This window comes from Mastomys coucha, unplaced genomic scaffold, assembly GCF_008632895.1.
Source record: "Mastomys coucha isolate ucsf_1 unplaced genomic scaffold, UCSF_Mcou_1 pScaffold18, whole genome shotgun sequence".
Lineage (NCBI taxonomy): Eukaryota > Metazoa > Chordata > Mammalia > Rodentia > Muridae > Mastomys > Mastomys coucha.
The window spans coordinates 97,506,413-97,524,347 of record NW_022196900.1 but is presented as its reverse complement, the minus strand read 5'-3'; the positions used below and the strand labels follow the sequence as shown (position 1 = coordinate 97,524,347).

Genomic DNA, 17,935 nt, shown 5'->3' with positions numbered 1-17,935 from the left:
GCAGCCAAAGGAGCCAGGGATGCATGCCTGTGAGACATGGCTTGTCTCTTCCTTTTCATTTACAGGCACCCCTCCCCCTTCTCCTCTGCCAGCGTACTTTTGATAGAGTCCCACACCCCTTTCCCACCGGCTTACATCTCACCACACGTTGTCCCATTTGTGGAAGAGGATTCTTGGGTCATGTTGAGTGGGTATACAGATTTTACTTTAAATCTTTTTTTTTGTTTGTTTGTTTGTTTTCGAGACAGGGTTTCTCTGTGTAGCCCTGGCTGTCCTGGAACTCACTCTGTAAACCAGGCTGGCCTCGACCTCAGAAATCCGCCTGCCTCTGCCTCCCAAGTGCTGGGATTAAAGGCGTGTGCCACCACCACCCAGCCAGATTTTACTTTATATGGAGACGTAAGAGCTAACCTGGCTTTCTTCCCACGGCTGTTATAGATTTACAGACTGAAGGAGATATTTCTCCCTTAGATTCACTCCAGGTACATACACTCCTAAAGAGACAGTCATGGCCCTGTGCCTGCCCCCTACCCCCAGACACACCCTGGGTTATCTTACAGAGGGAAACTGCTCCCGATGAGGATCCGGCCGAGCGGGTATGCCTTGCCGTTCACGGTCACTGGGGGACTGACCTCCAGATTCCCGAAGGAATCGAGGCTGGTGACAGTCTCAAAGAGGGGCTCCCGGGTCACATAGCCAAAATCCGGGCCCTGGGGAGAGAGAGGACACACATTTGCCTTTAGTCCCCTACATCCAGGAGCCCTCTTCCTGGGCAGCCATTCTCAGGTGACAAGCTCATGCAGTCTAGCACCCTGGAGTCTCAACCTCAAGGATAGGTGTGACCCATGGCCCCTAACTGCAGTCAGGAAGTCTGTGAGAGTGCTGACAGGTAAGTATGGGTGTGATGTCTGTGCACCCCGTCTCTGCCAGCCTGGGCCTGGCTCTGTAGGTACAGGCACCTGTTGGTCTTACTGGCCATCTCAGAATTTCTCTGAACTTGGGTTTCCATTTCTGCGAGAGGCCTTCAGCTAGAAGGCTGGGGGCAAGGTAGCAAACGGATTATCCCCTGGGGTTTGCTAGACCTCTCCAGAGAGAGAATTGTGCATCCTGACCTACTGTGAATGACTTCTGCCATCTCCCTTCAGTTCAGAAGTTCTTCTTCTGAACTCAGGGTCACGTGACTTGCTCTGGCCAATGTAATATGAGCAAGATGGGCCATTGGCCAGCGTTCTGGCATGTGTCTGCTCACTTTCTCTTCTCCCCACACTTAGGGAGTGGCAGCTCTCAGCCAGGCTGTGTAGCTCTAGGATGAGGACTCAGAGAGACAGCCAGTCATCCGTCAAGGCTGTGAACAGCAGGAGAGACTGGCTGTTGTCAGTCACCGCAGTTTGGGGCTTGTTTGTCACTGCAGCCTTATATACTGAGAGCAGACTGATATACTCACTACATGACCCATCCAAACAACTGCATCTGTCCATCAAGCCCAATGCCGGACTCTTCGTCCTCAGTATAGCACTTCAGTAAACTGGATTTTGAATGCAAGAAGGGAAGATCCCACCTCTCCCTGGATTTTAAGATTCCCTTTATATATATTTATTCTTTTTTGATAAAAATATAGGGATCTTGTTTGGGAGTTTGTACTAGAGCAAGGGAATAACTAAAATATCCTAACCAACCAAGAGAACTTTGTGTGGTAGGCAGGTGTGGCCTTAGAGAACTAAGAGGCTCAAGGGACAGGCACGCCCGGCGTGGTGCATGGCAGCAGCTTAGCACGTTCTCGCCTGGGGCCCCTCTTTGGCCATGTGTGAGCTGGCCACAGGTGGCAGCTGGGGCTTTACAGCATCACACAGGCTGGCAGGCACGCACCACAAAGCCGGGCCTGGCCTGGCCTCTGGGAACAATGCAGGCTGGGCCTTGGCACCAAGCTAGCTTGGAGGACTGAGGACAGGTGGAGGCCAGGGGAAGAGAAAGGACAGGGCTCTGAGCTTGGTTCCCATTCCCGTTGCCTGTGGTGGTCCTGGGTGGTCTATTTGATGGCCCGCTCCTCCAGTGCCAGGGAAAATGGACAGCCCTCGAACGGAGGGCCGCCGAGGGCAGCCTCCAGACCATGAGAGCCACTGATGAGGCACAGATTTGGTGGCTCTGGCATGCCTTTGATAGAGTAACGATCCTGGGTGACATCTTCCTATTCTACAGACGTGTACTCTGAGGCTATGAAGTCTGTCTGAGGTCCCCTTTCTGATATGGGGTGCTGTTCAGGACATGTCCCTCTGTCATCCCAGAGTGGGGCTCACACACTGCTTCTTCCACATCTCCAGAGGGGACTTGGGCAGGGTCACCTCTGAATGGCCCAGCATCTAGAGTAGAGTCTGTCCCTCATGTGACCGTGGGAAAGCCAGATCTGTTGCTATCTCTATAACGTGCTCCGCACGGGCTTCTGGCTCAAAGTGAAGGTGGGGATGTGGAGAGACATAGTTCACTATTCCGCGTGGCTTGAAGCCGTAATGTGGAGGCGATAATAGCGTCCCAGAATGGCGAGGAGTCGGGCTGCTTTAATAAACCCCACAACATTGAAACTCACATCACAAAGTCCCGATGAACACTGACTTCTGTCAACTTCTGTCTCGCCTCTTTGAAACTTACTACAAGCTGGAAGCTTGGGACAGCAACCACATCAAGGCCTCTGGACCTGGGCTTTGCTCTGTCTCCCACGGTTCTCATTTCCCACAAGGCAACGCTCCCAGTTTAGAGAATGCATCGGACCACAGGGCCCACTGACTCATCTTGCAGATGAGAAAACGGAGGCCCTGAGTGGGAGACGAGTTATCTTGGGATGTTCCACATCTCCTGACTATGCTGCCCTCTAAGAGTCCCCAGTGTTTTCCCCAAGGTGGGCCGCAGCATCTCACCAGGAGTTGCTTAATGGGAAAGTCCTTCAGGTTCCCATCTCGAGGGGAGTCCAGCACGACTGGGAAGCCTTTGTGGGGTGCTTCAATGTAGCCAAACTCGATTTCATCCTGTTGGGGAGAACAGGGAGAGCTGTCAGCTTCGGCAGCACCCAGGGCTATCTGGGACATGATAGATAGGAATTTAATCTCAGATCTCAGAAAGTAGAGGCAGGAGGCTAGAGAGTATGAGGCCAGCCTTGGCTACATATTGAGACCCTGGCTTTAAAAATCAAAACAACACAACAACAACAACAACAAAACCAACAAAAAACAGCTCAAAGCACAAACCAAGGAGCTGGGAATGTAAGCCAGGGGATAGAGCTGGCGAACATTAACATGAAGTCCTGGATTCACGTCCCAGCACTGCATACACTGAGCATGCTGGCACATGCCTGTGGAATCCTTGGCACTTGGGGGAATGAGTGCAGGAAGGACCAAAAGTGTAAGGCCATGCCCTCTTACACAGTGAGTTCAAGGCCAGCCTGGGGTATGGGAGACCTTATTATAGATCCAAACCAAACCAAACCAAACTAAACCGCACAAATAATCGGGTCAGGATATACCTGCAATCTCACCACTCTGAGAGGCCAGAAGTTTAAACAAACATGACAGTATATACACCTACAGTCTCACCGCTCTGAGAGGCCAGGAGCTTAGGAATATAAGGCCAGCCTGGGCCACAAAGTGAGAGGCTGGCTCAAACATCAAAGCAAACGGAGGAGGTGGCTGAGCAGATAAAAGAGCGTCCTGCCAAGGCCGATGACCTGAGTGTGGTCCCCTAGACTCATAGGACAGGAGGAGTCCAAGTTGTCCTCTGACCTCCTCCATGTGTGGGTTGTGGTGTATGCACCCCTCCCCCCCAATAATCACTATATGATTTAACACAAAAATAACACAAACACAAAGCCTGGCTGGGGAAGTACGTGTCATCCTCAGCCTGCCTCCGGTACCCACCCAGCTTGCCTCCCTGTGAGCAGTGGACAGCAGAGCATCCCAACAGACTGCCTCTGTCCGTCACAAGATCACACAATTATCTCTTGGAGACACCGACCTTATTTTTGTTGTTGCTGTTGTTGTTGTTTTATTTTTCTGAGACAGGGTTTCTCCATGTAGCCCTGGCTGTCCTGGAACTCACTCTGTAGACCAGGCTGGCTTCCAACTTTAGAGATTCACCTGCCTCTGCCTCCCAAGTGCTGGGTAGCATAAGCTATGGCTGCCCAGCCTCATTTTATAAACACAAGTAACCATATCCTAAACACTCTTCCTTCAAAGGAACAAGTCAAGCGTTTTCTGTGTCTCTGTCACAGACTGGCCCTTTTTCTTTGTAACCGCCACAGAGTACTCCCCGTGAGCCAGTCCCTAATCCCCGTGGATGCATACAGATGATTTCAGTGTAGCCTGCTGCAGGAAGCCACACTTGCTTTCTCAGGTCTCTGTGCTCTTGTGCAGACAGAGGGGGCCACACACACGCATGGGCAGCTGGGTACCAGGGTGTTCGCGGCAAGCCCCTTCTGGCCCCTCACCCCTCACCTGGATCCAGCGGTCACCGCGATTCATGTACTGGAAACAAACTTTCAGTTCACAGTTGGTTTTCTCCACCAGGTTCTTCACCTCTTTCAGGAACAGGTAATTGTCCTTCATGCTGGGGGGCATTGGGAAAGAGGCCAGGAGGAAGCATGGGGGGTGGTGGTGAGCGTCACCCATTTTGGGTGGTCACAGCTGTTAGCACTCTAGAGTGAGTTGTGATGACGAGGCCCTGCCTGTATCCACAGCTACTTTGTAGTGGTCACTGGGACCACGGGCCATATAACCCCACCCTCTTAGACAGCTTTTGTCAAGATCATGGATAAATAAGAAAAGGAAGGGACCTCTCACCCCACATGTTCAAGGTCCTCTCTGACTCCCCAAATTCTAGAAAGAACTGTGCCCGGGATACGGGAGACGCTGGCATGAAGGGTACAGGTGGGCAGAGAGTCCCTTCTGACAGTGTCAGGCATACACACGCAGGTATTTCTTGCCCTTCCTGTTCATCACCTTGCAGTGCTACCAAGCACATAGTAGATACTCAGGAAAATGTGGTTGAATCAGTGAGAAAAAGGAGAGGACTACCACTGCCCAGCAAGAACCTCGCCCTACACAATGGAGGGCCAAGAGAAGAGACCGGAGAAGTGTGGCTTTTGCAGCACACAGCCTGAGACAGAATAAATGCATCAATGCAGAGGCATCGTCTCAGTCCTCACAACCAGGCTGGGGTATGCGCACTTCAGAGAAGCTGAGGCACAGAGAGGTCACCTGAATGGCTTCAGGTCACATAGCTGCTAAGTGGCAGAGACAGGAGTTGGAGTTAGGTGGGTCTGACCCTGAAGCCCAGCTCTCGGCCACCGGGTCACCCTGCCTGTGTGAGGTATGCCTGACCCTTACCAGCACACGAACACTGACACAGGAGGCAGGATGTTGGGCGTCATAATCCACGGCGCAATCCGGAACGTCACAGTGTCTGTGAAGATGGGTGTCAATGGGATGCCCTGGGCAGAGAAGAGGAACACCACAGAGTCACCCTGGGACTGCATGCAGTCCCACCTCCCTCTTAGTGGGTGAGGCTGAATGATACATTTACTGAGCTCTTTTGCTGTGTGCTGGGAACTGTGCCAAGTAGTGTTGTTATATGTATGTGTGGGTTTGTGTTTGTGCGTGTTTATGTAGATGTGTGTGCAAGTGCCCATGATGGCCAGAAGAGGGCTTCATATTCCCTGGGGTTAGAATTACACGCAGATGTGAGGTGCCCATCAGGTTGGTGCTGGCGAATGATCTCTGCTCTCTTGGAAGAGCAGCAAGTGCTCTTAACTGCTGAGCCATCTTTCTGGCTCCATATACCACGTACTTCTGCATGCATCAATTCATTCCCAGGGGATAGACGCCCCTATCCTTCCTTTTCAGATAGGGAAACTAAGTTGCAGAACTGTAAAGTCACATGGTTAGGCTTCATTCGCTTCCATTTTCACTCATACTTGCCCCGTCAAATCCCCACATCTGAGCCGTGCACATACATGGTTGCCCATGGGAGGCCTGTTGCTCTTACCTCGGCCATATACTCCAGCAGACTGACGTGGATGGAAACCAGGCCTGAGAAACTCTCGTCGGGGAAACGGAGGCCTTCCACGAAGAACAGCAACTCCGCAGAGCCACCGGTGTACTTGACCACGTGGTAGAGCTTCTGCCGGCCCAGGATGTGGATGTAGCGCTGGCCGAAGAATGGGTCTGTGGGGGTGGGGGGCAGTGGACCCACGTTAGGACCCTCTTCCATCAGGGGCCAGCCAGGGAGCTCTCTGATGGGGGAAAGGGACAGAGTGGCTTGTCCTTTAGTCACAGAGAAAAGAGCACAAATAGTAAACACCACAGGATGCTGCGAACGGGTCAACGCCATGGTCTCAGCACGTGTGCCTGCTGGCTGCCAGCTTCCTCATCTGGAAAATGAGCTGCTTTGGGAATGGCACGTAGGAAAGGAGAGCAGATGGGAATGGGATGGCTAGCATAGCACAGGGAGGTGTTACTCCCATTTTACAGAGGAGGAAACAGGCCCAGAAAGCAGAAATCGCTAGGCGGGGGGGGCCTCCGCATCGAATCGCAAATGCCTAGTTCCTGTTCTCGTCTTGTGACTATAACAAGAGCATGCCATTTGTTTGAGGCTGTCTTCTCTGTATCATGGGAGCCATGGTGTATAGCTCTCTGGTCGGAAGGAAGGCATTTGTTCCTGCCCCGTCAAACTCCCAGCTCTTTACAGTGCTGGTCCCTCTGCCTGGAAGAGGCACAAGTAAGACTTGTGTCCTTAATCCTCTCAAGGGGTCCTTGGTACATTCCCACAGAGCAAGCCAGGGTCTGTGTGGACCTTCCCCACGGCAGCCTCTGCAAATGTTTGTGAGAGACAGCCCTGCTGGGCCATCTGCCTGTCTGGTACATGGTCGTGTCTAATACATGTCCGTTGAATGAAGTAATGACTCCCATCAGCCCCTGTGGGTGAGGCCCCACGGGATTTCAGGGCTGGTCCCACGAATGAATTTCTTTGACCTGCATGAGCAAAGATCTCTGTGTCTAAGGGCGGTACTCGGGCCATGATAAAGAAGACAGATGTGGGCAGTATCTAACGGCAGCATCAGGGTGGAGAGTTTATCTGTTACTCAGGGTGGGGGGAAGGGCAGGGGAGACTTCTGAGCAGAGGGAAGTGGCTTTGAGACACCCCCCCCCCATGGGTCAGCAGGGTGCCTGCTAGGATGTGAAGGGGGGAGGTACTTGCATTGGCAAAGGCCTGGAGCTAGGGCCCTACAGAGTTCCCGAAGCAGCTTCTTTACGCCCTGCAAATCTGGAAGGGGCAGATCAGGTTCATCTTAGTACTTTCAGCAAGGATGACATCGGTTAGTGACCAGCTGCCTGAGGGTTAGAACAGGGAACAGGCCCATTCCCGGGATACATGACTAAGAACCGTCAAGACTGATGTCGCCCGAAGCACAGGCTTGCGATAGCACCTCCTTTAGGACAGTGTGCTCACCTGGAGCCTGATTCTGAGTGACACACGAACAGGTGACCTCATTCACTTCCCGAGTCAGAGGGACTTCAGGTCAGACATCATTTGCAAGTTACAAACCTAGGAATTGCATTCACCTCTCAAAACAGGTCACTCAATCGATAACTGGGGGACAGCAGTCCCTGTGTTACAGGGTCACTACAGACACCACAGTATCAGTGTCTTCAGTAGCCTTGGGAACACGGGTAACCCTGGGTGACACAGCTGGGACCTAAGGGGACTGGGACTGGGAGGGGAGGGTATGGTGATGCTGTCCCTTGCTGCATAACTCAGCACTTTGCCATCTAATATCGTCCAGACAGAAGGCTCAGGAGCAGCCTTCCAGCCTCCTAGGGGCAGGGCCGAGCACTGAGATGTGCACGCCCTGAAGATCCCAAGGGTCCTATCACAGGCCAGCACAGAAAGTGATATCCTTCTCACCCAAAAGGCTGGCAGGTGCCCTAGGGCGCCTGGATCTCTGCTCAGATCCAGTGGGATGTGTATCCATGGTGACTCCCTCCTTTAGGCAACATCCGCAGGACACAGTCTGTACTTCAGCTGTGTTCACGGGAGTGATGTCAAACATCGAAGCCACCCTGATCTTGCAGAAGCTGAAGTTATCGAGTTTCCCTAGGCTCTCACAGGGCCTGGGACAGAGGAGCCATAGCCGAGGGAGGGAGGTAGGGTGGAAGGATTTGTTCTGCACGGCGGCTGGCAGCTGGCGGCTGGCGGCTTTCTCTTCCCTGTGTAGATTATGCCCTGTGATTCACAATACATTTTCTATCTGGGGCTGCTTTCTGGCAGTTTGTGCCAATACTAGGCAGATTGAATCTCAGGCCAGAACAACACGGTCCTTGTTTTAAAGAATCTCCATTGCTGGTCAGAGTCCCCCAACTGGGTGCAGAGCCTGCCACCCCCGGCATGGCTGGCTGTCCTTGCAGGCACTAACAATGCACTCCTATTGAGTGTCCTTGTGCTGGACCTGCCAGCTGCCCCCTGGCCTCTCCTAAGCTTCAGTCATCTGCCCTGTCTGGCCAGCACGTGGTCTGATTTGCCACAACCTTTTCAGTGACAAGGAGACGGATAGTATGACCGTCTGTCTCAACTTGCCTGCGATGGATGAATATCTTGGCATGACAGACATCCAGTGCTAAAACCCAGGGAGGTCCTGGACAAATGGGGACAAGTTGGTTACTATGTCCTTGTGGAAGAAGGTAAGTCTCCAACTTTTGGGGAGGCCTGAGACTGGAGGATAAAGTCTCTAGGCTCTCCAAGGAGCACTGGAGATTTCTGTCCACCCTGGTCCTAATAATCACCGGTTTGTATAATTCCAGCCAAAGCGATAGCTACGGTTTTATAGAGAGCTTCTCATGGGCCAGTTGCTTTGGAGAGCATGAGAACGGGGGCCCCATGCAGCCTGTGATACAATACAGAGACCACCCTTGGGTATCCCAGAGCCCTGCTCCTGACCTTTGTAACCCTCCTGGCTTGAGGGCTGATTCTTCAAACCCTGCCTGCCTCTCATAACCACACCTCTCTGCCCACCTCCTGCTATTTGCCACGCAGCCTTGCTCCTAGTTCCAGTTACATCGGAAGTCCCGCCTCTACAGAGACTAAAGAAGCTGCTGATTGGGCTGGCATGCTGACGAACATAGGGGAGGGGTTTTGCCTCACCTATTCTACCTGTTGGCTTGTAACAAAGAGATTATTAAATCCAAGATGGCTGGGTGATCACACCTCTTGAGTGCTGTCTAATTTTGATCTTTCCGCGTGGACTAAGGTAACATAAAATGGCTAGCCAATTTCCCCCGACTCCATTTTCCAGAAAACCCTTTTCTATGGTTACCACTGGCTGGTAACAACCTTGTGGGGAACTGGGCTGCCTCTCTCGGGACACAGGCCATGACGTTGAAGTAACATGACACATGACACACAGGGTAGTCAGAATCAGACAGAATCTCCCATATGCTCACATGGGAGAAAAAGATTAAAATCCATTGTCCTCTGCGCTGGGCTGTGGTAACTCAAGGTATTCCCCTGGTTGATTGTCTATTTGATACAATGTAGACTCACTTGGGAAGGGAAGGAAGTCTTAAGGAGGAACGGTCTAGATTAGGTTGCCCTGTGAACAATTTTCTTAATTGGGGTAACTGAGGCGTGTTAATGTGGGTGGCACCATCTGATGGCTGGACCCTAGACAGAACGAAGAGAGGAGAGAGCTGAGCTGTCGCTGTGGCTTTCCTGCTGTGATGGACGGTAACTTGGAACGATGAAGAGATGGCACAAACCTTTTTTCTTCTAAATTGTTTTGGCCAGAGTATTTTATCACAGGAGCACCAACTAAGACACTTGGAATCCGCATCTAGAGAGAAACTGTCTACGGGATGGGGTGGGGTAGGGTGAGTGGAGGAAGGGTGGTCCCCAACCTAGCAGCCACCCTCCCTGAAAGATGGTGGCCCAGCTAAGACATCCAGGGGACACTTTCCATCCGCTCACAGCAGGAGCCCTTTCTTGCCAGCTCAGGACCCATCTCAAATGGCAAGTGAAGGGGAAAGCTGTGAGCGAGCAGGTCAGCCCCGAGTGTACTCCTGTTAGCAAAGTGGAGAAGCAGCTAAAGAATGCAAGGATATCACTACCAGCCACAGGTCAATGCCAAGGCTGAGTCAAAGCCCAGACGGAGCACCCCTGGTCCCCTTCTGCTGCATGGCAACTCTGGACCACATAAACATCAGCGTCTCAGCTCCCTGGGGCAGTGGAGCCAGCCTGACTCGGGACATTCCAACCAGCGAGCGGTCAGAGCCCAGGGTGGAGCAGAGCATCACAGGACTTCTGTCCATTGGTGTCCCAACTAAGTCACTCCTGGAGGTGAGGGCCCTGGAACAGCGACTGCCTATGTCCAGAGGGTCTCTCCAGAAGGGGTCCCAGGATGAACAAAGGCTCTGGGCTCCAGACAGCAGACTCCACAATGCCTGACAAACTGCAAAGGGTGCTTTACAGAGGGAACTCCTCACATGGGTAGATTTTTAACAGTTCTGCCCCAAACCCTCTGGAGGCTGAGGATGTGGTCCAGCTGTAGACTGCTTGCCTAGCATGTACTAGGCCCCGGGTTTGATCCTTAGCACCACATCATGGGGCGCAATGATAGTGTGTAGCTATAATCCAAGACTCTGCCTGCAGAAGGGTCGGAAGGCGAAGGTCATTCTCCCTCCCCTACAGAGGGAGTCAGTCAGAAACCACAGGACCCTGTCTCAACAAACAAAACCCCTGAGGTGACTCTCCTCTGCACTAAGAACAAAGTGCAGACCCTGTCTTTGCTCTGGCCCTCCCTGCTTGGCTGTCTGACCTCCACTCTTCCAGCACACACCTCTATCTAGCCTGGCCTGGCTGTTCCTCTGAAGAACTGAAACTGCCCCCCTTTTTGAGTTTGCTGTATGCTGTAGCCCTGGTGAGCTCACTCCTTGACATCTCCTCCTCATTATTGCCTTTGGGTCTCATCTCAAATGCCACTCCCCAGAGAGGCCTCTCTGGACCAATCTTAGCCAGCGTAGACTCTGTGCTGATATTCTCTGGGACCCGATCTGTCCCATTTCTTCTGACATGCTTTCCTCACTCAGGGGCATCTCCTCCAGGGCAGTGGGGGTGAGGGGACAGTTATATTTACTGCATGGGCGCCAGGGTGGCTCTATGGCATAAGCAGGTTTACATGAACAGCTTCAAGGTAGAGGGCATGGTGGCACCCAGGACACCCTGTCACCACCAGGAGGAAGAAGGGCAGCGATGGCACCTCTGGGGACTTCTGAAAGTCAGAAAGGTCTGATACTACTTGGAGTAGGTGCTTATCTGGCCTCAGGTATGACAAAGGCCACAGGACCCTCACTTCCTCCCCTGGCTGCTAGAGAGAAGTGTGTAGACACAGGCCATGGAATCTTCTCAGGGGAAGAGAGAAATATGTATCTGTGAGTCACTCTGTAGGCTCCATGGCCCCGGGGAACCTGTACCCAGAGAGGAGGGCAGTGGCTGCACAAGTTGGGGGGTTGGGGAATGACTCACTCTCCACGTAGAACACGCCTACTTTGTCCGAGTCCGACATGGAAATGTAGAGGACTATTTCGTACCCGGCGGGCAGGCGGTCAGGGCCTTTGGTCCGCAGGATCATCTGAGACATGTCCTGGAGGTCTGTGGGTAGACAAGGGAGATTAGGAAGAGGATCCTGTGGGAGTCGGGCTTGCCATTGCTTTTTCAAGGCCCCTCTTTCATGCATGTGACTACAGGAAACCTGAGGGGCAGGTACATTCTCCAGTTCTCCAGGGAGAACTGGTCAACCCTTTGGACCGTTCTTTTTTTCTCGTCTTTTTTTCCTCATACATTGACTTGGAACTCAGATTTGCCTGACATCTATTTGTGTGAGTGTGTGTGTGTGTGAAAGAGAGTGTGAGAGTGTATGTATGTATGTGAGAGAATGTGTGTGTGAGAGAGTGTGTGTGTGAGACAGTGTGTGTGTGAGTGTGTATGAGAGAGTGTGTGAGAGAATGTGTGTGAGAGAGAATGTGTATGTGAGAGTGTGTGTGTGTAAGTGAGAGAGTGTGTGTGTGTATGAGAGAGTGTGTGAGAGAATGTGTGTGTGAGAGAGAGTGTGTGAGAGTATGTGTGTGAGAGTATGTGTGTGTGAGAGAATGTGTGTGAGAGTGTGTGTGTGTGAGAGTATGTGTGTGAGAGAGTGTGTGTGTGTGTGAGAGAATGTGTGTGTGACAGTGTGTGTGTATGAGAGTGTGTGTGTGAGAGTGCGTGTGTGAATGAGTGCATGAGAGAGAGAGAGAGAGAACACCTTGTGGGAATCTGTTCTTTCTCTTTATCAGGGATTGAACTCAGATCATCCGGCTTGCTGCTGAACACTTTTACCCTCTGTGCCGTCTTGCTGGCCCTTCCAGGCTTTTCTTTACCCATGCCTATCCAGGCGCCGTTGAACTGTCTTTGCAGTCATTTATTTTGAGCATTATCCCCTGTAGGCCCAAGTATACTCCTGCCTCACCCTCTGTCCTGCCCCGGACAGAACACCATGCTCCCACGGTCCCCCAGTGTGGCCCACTGGCACCTTGCTTGCTGTAGACCTTTTCATCACTACAGTCCTCCTTGGGCAACCAGGGCGTGTCTCGGTCACAGTTCACCAGTAGGATGGCCCCTTGGCCCTCAGGACCCCAGGTCCAGGATGCCTGCAATAGCAGTGACACAGTCAATGCCACCCCTGGCCTCATCCCTGTGCCGCCTCTGTGGGATACTGAGGGGTAGACACACGGTAAGGAGTACTTCCTACCCTCAGGACAGCAGCTGGGACCCAGAAGGCTCGATTACCAAATCCAGTACCCGAAAATGACCCATATTTAAGAGCACAGAGAGACAGGAAGGCTGAATGGGGCGTGTGGGCCTCAGCTCTGGTGTGAGATGACCGTGCCTGGCAGAGATGGTGGCAGGAACTGACATTCTAAGACAGGCTTGAGGTGACTGATTCCAGACACGCTCTGAGTGCTCCCAAGGGGGCCGGCACCTTGCCCTGCTTTCTATTCTGTGGCCACAGTGCCTAGAGCAGACTTCGGCTGGATCATGCCATTTCCCTGTTTGAAGCCCTCACTGTTAATTCAGATAAAGCCTGGATTCTCCGATCTTCTGTGAGGCTGGTGAGACCTATGGCCTCTGCTTCTGGTCTCTTCCCCTCACTCTGCTCTACCCACATGGATGCCTGTCTGCACCCCAGAAACTCCCAGGCCTTTGCCACAATGGTCCCTCTTTCTCTTTCAGCTCCACTTGGCCTTACTGCATCGGGCCCTCCTTGAAGGTGCCTTTCTGATCTCCATGGCAGGTGTCCAGGAGAAGGACCCCTCCTTGAACTTTGGTCTCTTTAGGTTTTTGTTCTTCTGTGGGCCTGACCTGATCCTAGAATCCAAGAGATAAGTTTGTTCTTACTTTGAGACAGGGTCTCACATAGTTGGTGTCTAACTCACCATGTAGCAGAGGGATGGCCTTGCAACCCCTCATCTTCCTTCCCCTACCTCCTGAGATCTGGGATTCCCGGCATGCACAACCTCTACTAGCTAATAGAAATGGTATGCATAGGTTGGACAAAGACACTGTGAGAACTTCACTGGTCCAGGTATGGAAATTCTCACTAAGGGACTGGATGAGTTTGCCTTGGCTGCTTAGCCCTCAGGACAATGCCAGGGACCAGACTCAGGGTTTCCTGCACTGAAGGCAGGCGCTCTAATCAACTGAGCTGCAGCTTCAGCCTCCTGAGGAGTTTGTGCAGGATTATCAAGACCCACAATCTGTTTTTAAGAGATTTCCCTATAAAGCACCTTTCCCCCACTCTCTCTTAAAGACAGGGCTTGCTTAGGTTGGCCATGTACATCCACTCTTGTCTCCACCTCCTGAGCGCTGGCAGGTAAGAGCCTCCTCTGCAGGTCTTCTTTAATTTTATTTATCTTTTTTTTTTCCTTTTCGTTTTTTTTCGAGACAGGGTTTCTCTGTGTAGCCCTGGCTGTCCTGGAACTCACTCCGTAGACCAGGCTGGCCTCGAACTCAGAAATCTGCCTGCCTCTGCCTCCCAAGTGCTGAGATCAAAGGCGTGCGCCACCACCGTCCCGGCTATCTGGTTTCTTGAGACAAGGTGTCACTAGATAGCCTTGGCTGGCCTAGAGTTGTCTATGTACATAGATCAGGCTTGTCTCTGCCCCCTGAGCGCTGGAATTACAGGTGTGTGCTAACACCACCCTCTACCACTTTAATTTAAAAGTAGAGGCACAGGGGAAACAAATAGCCTTCCTGGGCAGCCTCTCATTCAAGGAAGTTGTCTTCTATCAGCTCTGTGGCCGGCCCATGCTGGGGAAGCTGATCCCACCTGCTGGGGAAGCTGATCCCGCAGGGAGCCTGGCTTGCCTGTGGCCCATCCCTGCTGCTGTGCTGCTTCTGCAGCCCGATGTCAGCCTCAGCCTCCTGCAGTGGTAGCTGACTTCTCTGGTGGACAGGTCTGACTGAATGCCCCATGCAGTCACTGCGGTGCCCGGAAAGTCTACCTCCCACCCCTGCCCCCGACCCCACCCCCTGCCATGTCCCGGTCAGGATAGTGTCAAGGCCAGCTAACCAACCTTCTTGGGATTGTTCTTCTCCACCTCTCCATCCCGGTCTGCGTCCACATCCAGTGAGATCTCTGCAGACAAAAGACAACTGTGAGTTGAAGAGTCAGCCAGCCAGTTGTGGTGCGGTTGGAGGAGCGCAGTGGGAAGCGGGGGTGGGGGGCAGCTCCCCCATTCACTTGGTGGCTGGAAGAGAGGGCCTTGCTGAGGTCTCATCTCCCAGGGACCCCCAGCAGACACAAATAACTTTGGAAGTGGGCGGGTCCCTGAAGACCCTGGTGGGGACCGGAGGCTGATCTTCATGGTACAGGCTTGGGAGATCCAGATCACATGTCCAAGGTCACAGGTGGCAGGCAAACCAGGGGGTCCATTTCTAGTTCCCTCCTCTGGTCTGTCTCAGGAGCATCGATGCATACACATGCCTGTCTGTGTTTCTGTCTCTGTCTTTCTGTCTCTCATTTTATTTTGGTTGAGAAATCATATCTCCAGCTCCTGTCCATCTAAGGGAACCTGTGCTGCCAGGTCCAGATAGTTGATCCAGGGCAGGGTTCCTGTTGACCCCTTTCTCTTGAGGAAGAGACCCTCAGCATCCTGGAACCTCTCACAGAGAGGCTATGTAGACTGTGTGGTAGAGAGAAGGTTCAACAGGAGATGGCCTTAGGTTGGAACTCTGGTTCTTTGGTCATGAGCTGTGTAACTTTGGACAGGTTCCACACCCTCTCTCAGCCCCTATTCCCTCATTTGCAGCATGGGGTTCTGGTCATAGGAGTTGTACCAACTGCAAAAGCCACTGGATCCCTGGTATCTGGAGTTACCGATGGTTGTGAGCCCTGCAATGCCCTCACCTCGCTAAGCCACATAACAGGCTTCTTGCTGCTTCTTGATTTTTCTTTCCTTCCTTCTTTTCTTTTCTTCTCTCTCTCTCTCTCTCTCTCTCTCTCTCTCTCTCTTTCTCTCTCTCTTTCTTCCCCCCCTTTCCTTTTGAGACAGAATTTCTCTGTGTAACCTCTTCTGCCTTGGAACTCACTGTGTAGACCAGGCTGTCCTCAAATTCACAGAGACTCATCTGCCTCTGCCTCCTGAGTGCTGAGATTGAAGGCATGTGGCGCCACCACCCAGCTTGTGTCCTGATTTATTACTCTCGGAAGGACCTGCCAGCTTTCCATTATGATCTCTGTTTGCACAGTCTCCTGGCCACCTTCTTCCCATTTCCCACGGTACTTCCCAATTCTCTTAGGACCCGTCACTGTCCCCATGGTCAACTTACATCTCCATTGCCTTCTAGCCTCCCCAGCTACTAGCCATCCCCTGGACCTTCTCCAGGGCTCTAATGGGGCATTGTCGATAGGCCAAGAAGGAGAGGCCGGAACAGCCTTTCTGGGCTCTGCCCTCCCCACAGAGGGGAACACACCTGTTTCACAGCTTCTGGGCTCCAAACATTTCCCAGAGGCTCTGGGTCCTGCCTCAGCTACCAAGAATAGCTCCAAGGTGTCAGGTGGCGCCTGGTGCTGGGGTGTGGGGTAGATTCATGGGAAATGTCACCAGGATTGAATTTAGGCCATTGCTCTGTGAACCTAGACACAGAAGCCGTGTGGCTGCATTTAGGCCAGCCGCCAGCCCTGTGGACTGTGGCTGCGCTGGCCCGGTCTCCTGACTTGTCCACGAGGCTTGGGATTCAGTGAGAAGAAGCACTCTGAGGTCTGAGAGAAGAATGCCATCCTGTCCTGCATGCTGAAAGCTCCAGCCCTGGGCCTGGGGGAAGCATGGGGGCCTGTGGAGCATTAACCCAAGGTGCAAAGAGGAGAAAGGCACCCAGGTGCCAGTATGTGCTCTTCTCCCTCTGCCAGGACCCCAGCAGGAAGGGTGACTCTTCCCTCCCACCCTTCTCTCCCTCACCCCCACTTTCCTCAGTAAAGTCTATTGCTGGGGAAAAGTAGAGCCCAGAGAGGGTGGTCTGCTTGTCAGGGTCAGACACAGCGATTTGGCCAGGGGCTCCTCGGTTTGTTCCCATATTTCAGGATATGGGAGTAAGAGGAAGGGAGACGAGGCCCCCGCTCAGCACCTGCTTTGCCTTGACACAGGCCCTTTGCATACCTCACTCCCCTGGATCCTTGGAGGCACCATGCTAGAGTGCTCTACAAAATCCCCCTTTTCAGATGGAGACACCGAGGCTGGGAGTGTTGGAGTCCATAGCTAATTCCTGCCTGTGCTGAGGCCTGGGTTCTTGCTGTCAACGTGGGCTTAGACAGTCCTTAGTGAGGCGCACTCAGATGTGCTTCTGTGGGGCCAGGCCTAGTGTCTAGGATCGTTCAGGGTGTCTCCACCTCTGAGGTGCTGCCTCCAATCCCTCAGAGTGGAGATGCCAGAGGGAGGAGAAGGCCAGGAGGAACATAGACCACAGACGGGTCACTAGTTCCTGCTGGTGGAACAAAAACCGACGATATTTGAGGAGATTTCAATCTGCCTGGTTGTTATAATGTAAAGGTTTGGCAGCCTTGGATTCTGAGAGGAGGCCCTGCCTGGGGAAGCCTCCACCACCAAGCTGTATCTCAGACAGCCTCCTTTTTCATTACTTTTTGAGACAGTGTTTACTTAAGCCATCTAGGTGGGCCTTGAACTCTCTTCTTAGACCAGAAAGACACTGGCAGTCAGTCTCCTGCCTCAGCTTCTGAGCAGCTGGAATGACAGGTACGTGTTTCCAGCCCTGCTTTCCTCTCTGCTTTAAAAAGTGATTTGTTTATTTTTATTTTGTGTGCATTAGTGTTTGGCCTGCGTGTGTATCTGTATGAGGGTGGCTGGATGACAGACAGTGGCGGGCTGCCGCGTGGGTGCCTGAATTGATCCCTGGTCTGTTGGAAGAGCAGCCAGTGCTCTTAACCACTGAGCCACCTCTCCAGCAAACACTATTCATTTTTATATATATTTGAGACAGGGGCTTATGTAGCTCAGGCTGGCTTTGAATTCGCTATGTAACCAAGGTTGGCCTTAAAATCCTGGTCCTCCTGTACCTGTCATCCATGTTCTGAGATTACTAGTGTGTTTCCACACCTATCCCTTCATGGTGTGTGTGTGTGTGTGTGTCTGTGTGTGTGTCTGTGTCATATATATATATATATATATATATATATATATATATAAAACTCAGGTCATCAGGATTTATCTACCAAGCCATCTCAAATACCCCCTTGCCTGCTTTTTTTGCTTTGTTTTGTTTTGGTTGTGTGTGTGTGTGTTTTGTTTTTTTGTTTGTTTGTTTGTTTGTTTTCAAGACAGGGTTTCTCTGTGTAGCCCTGGCTGTCCTGGAA

The 17,935-nt window shown here is 52.3% G+C and overlaps 1 protein-coding gene across 1 annotated transcript in view; it reads right to left on the bottom strand.

The window, feature by feature from the left end:
* Positions 1 to 17,935, bottom strand: part of Padi2 (peptidyl arginine deiminase 2) — a 41,732-nt gene that overhangs the window by 9,760 nt on the left and 14,037 nt on the right. Inside the window, exons 4-11 of the mRNA XM_031379294.1 lie at positions 14,643 to 14,704; positions 12,599 to 12,716; positions 11,557 to 11,682; positions 6,028 to 6,206; positions 5,370 to 5,473; positions 4,479 to 4,590; positions 2,910 to 3,017; positions 559 to 710 (exon numbers count right to left, since the gene is read on the bottom strand). Coding sequence (XP_031235154.1) covers positions 559 to 710; positions 2,910 to 3,017; positions 4,479 to 4,590; positions 5,370 to 5,473; positions 6,028 to 6,206; positions 11,557 to 11,682; positions 12,599 to 12,716; positions 14,643 to 14,704 — 961 coding nt within the window. The remainder of the gene's footprint in view (positions 1 to 558; positions 711 to 2,909; positions 3,018 to 4,478; positions 4,591 to 5,369; positions 5,474 to 6,027; positions 6,207 to 11,556; positions 11,683 to 12,598; positions 12,717 to 14,642; positions 14,705 to 17,935) is intronic.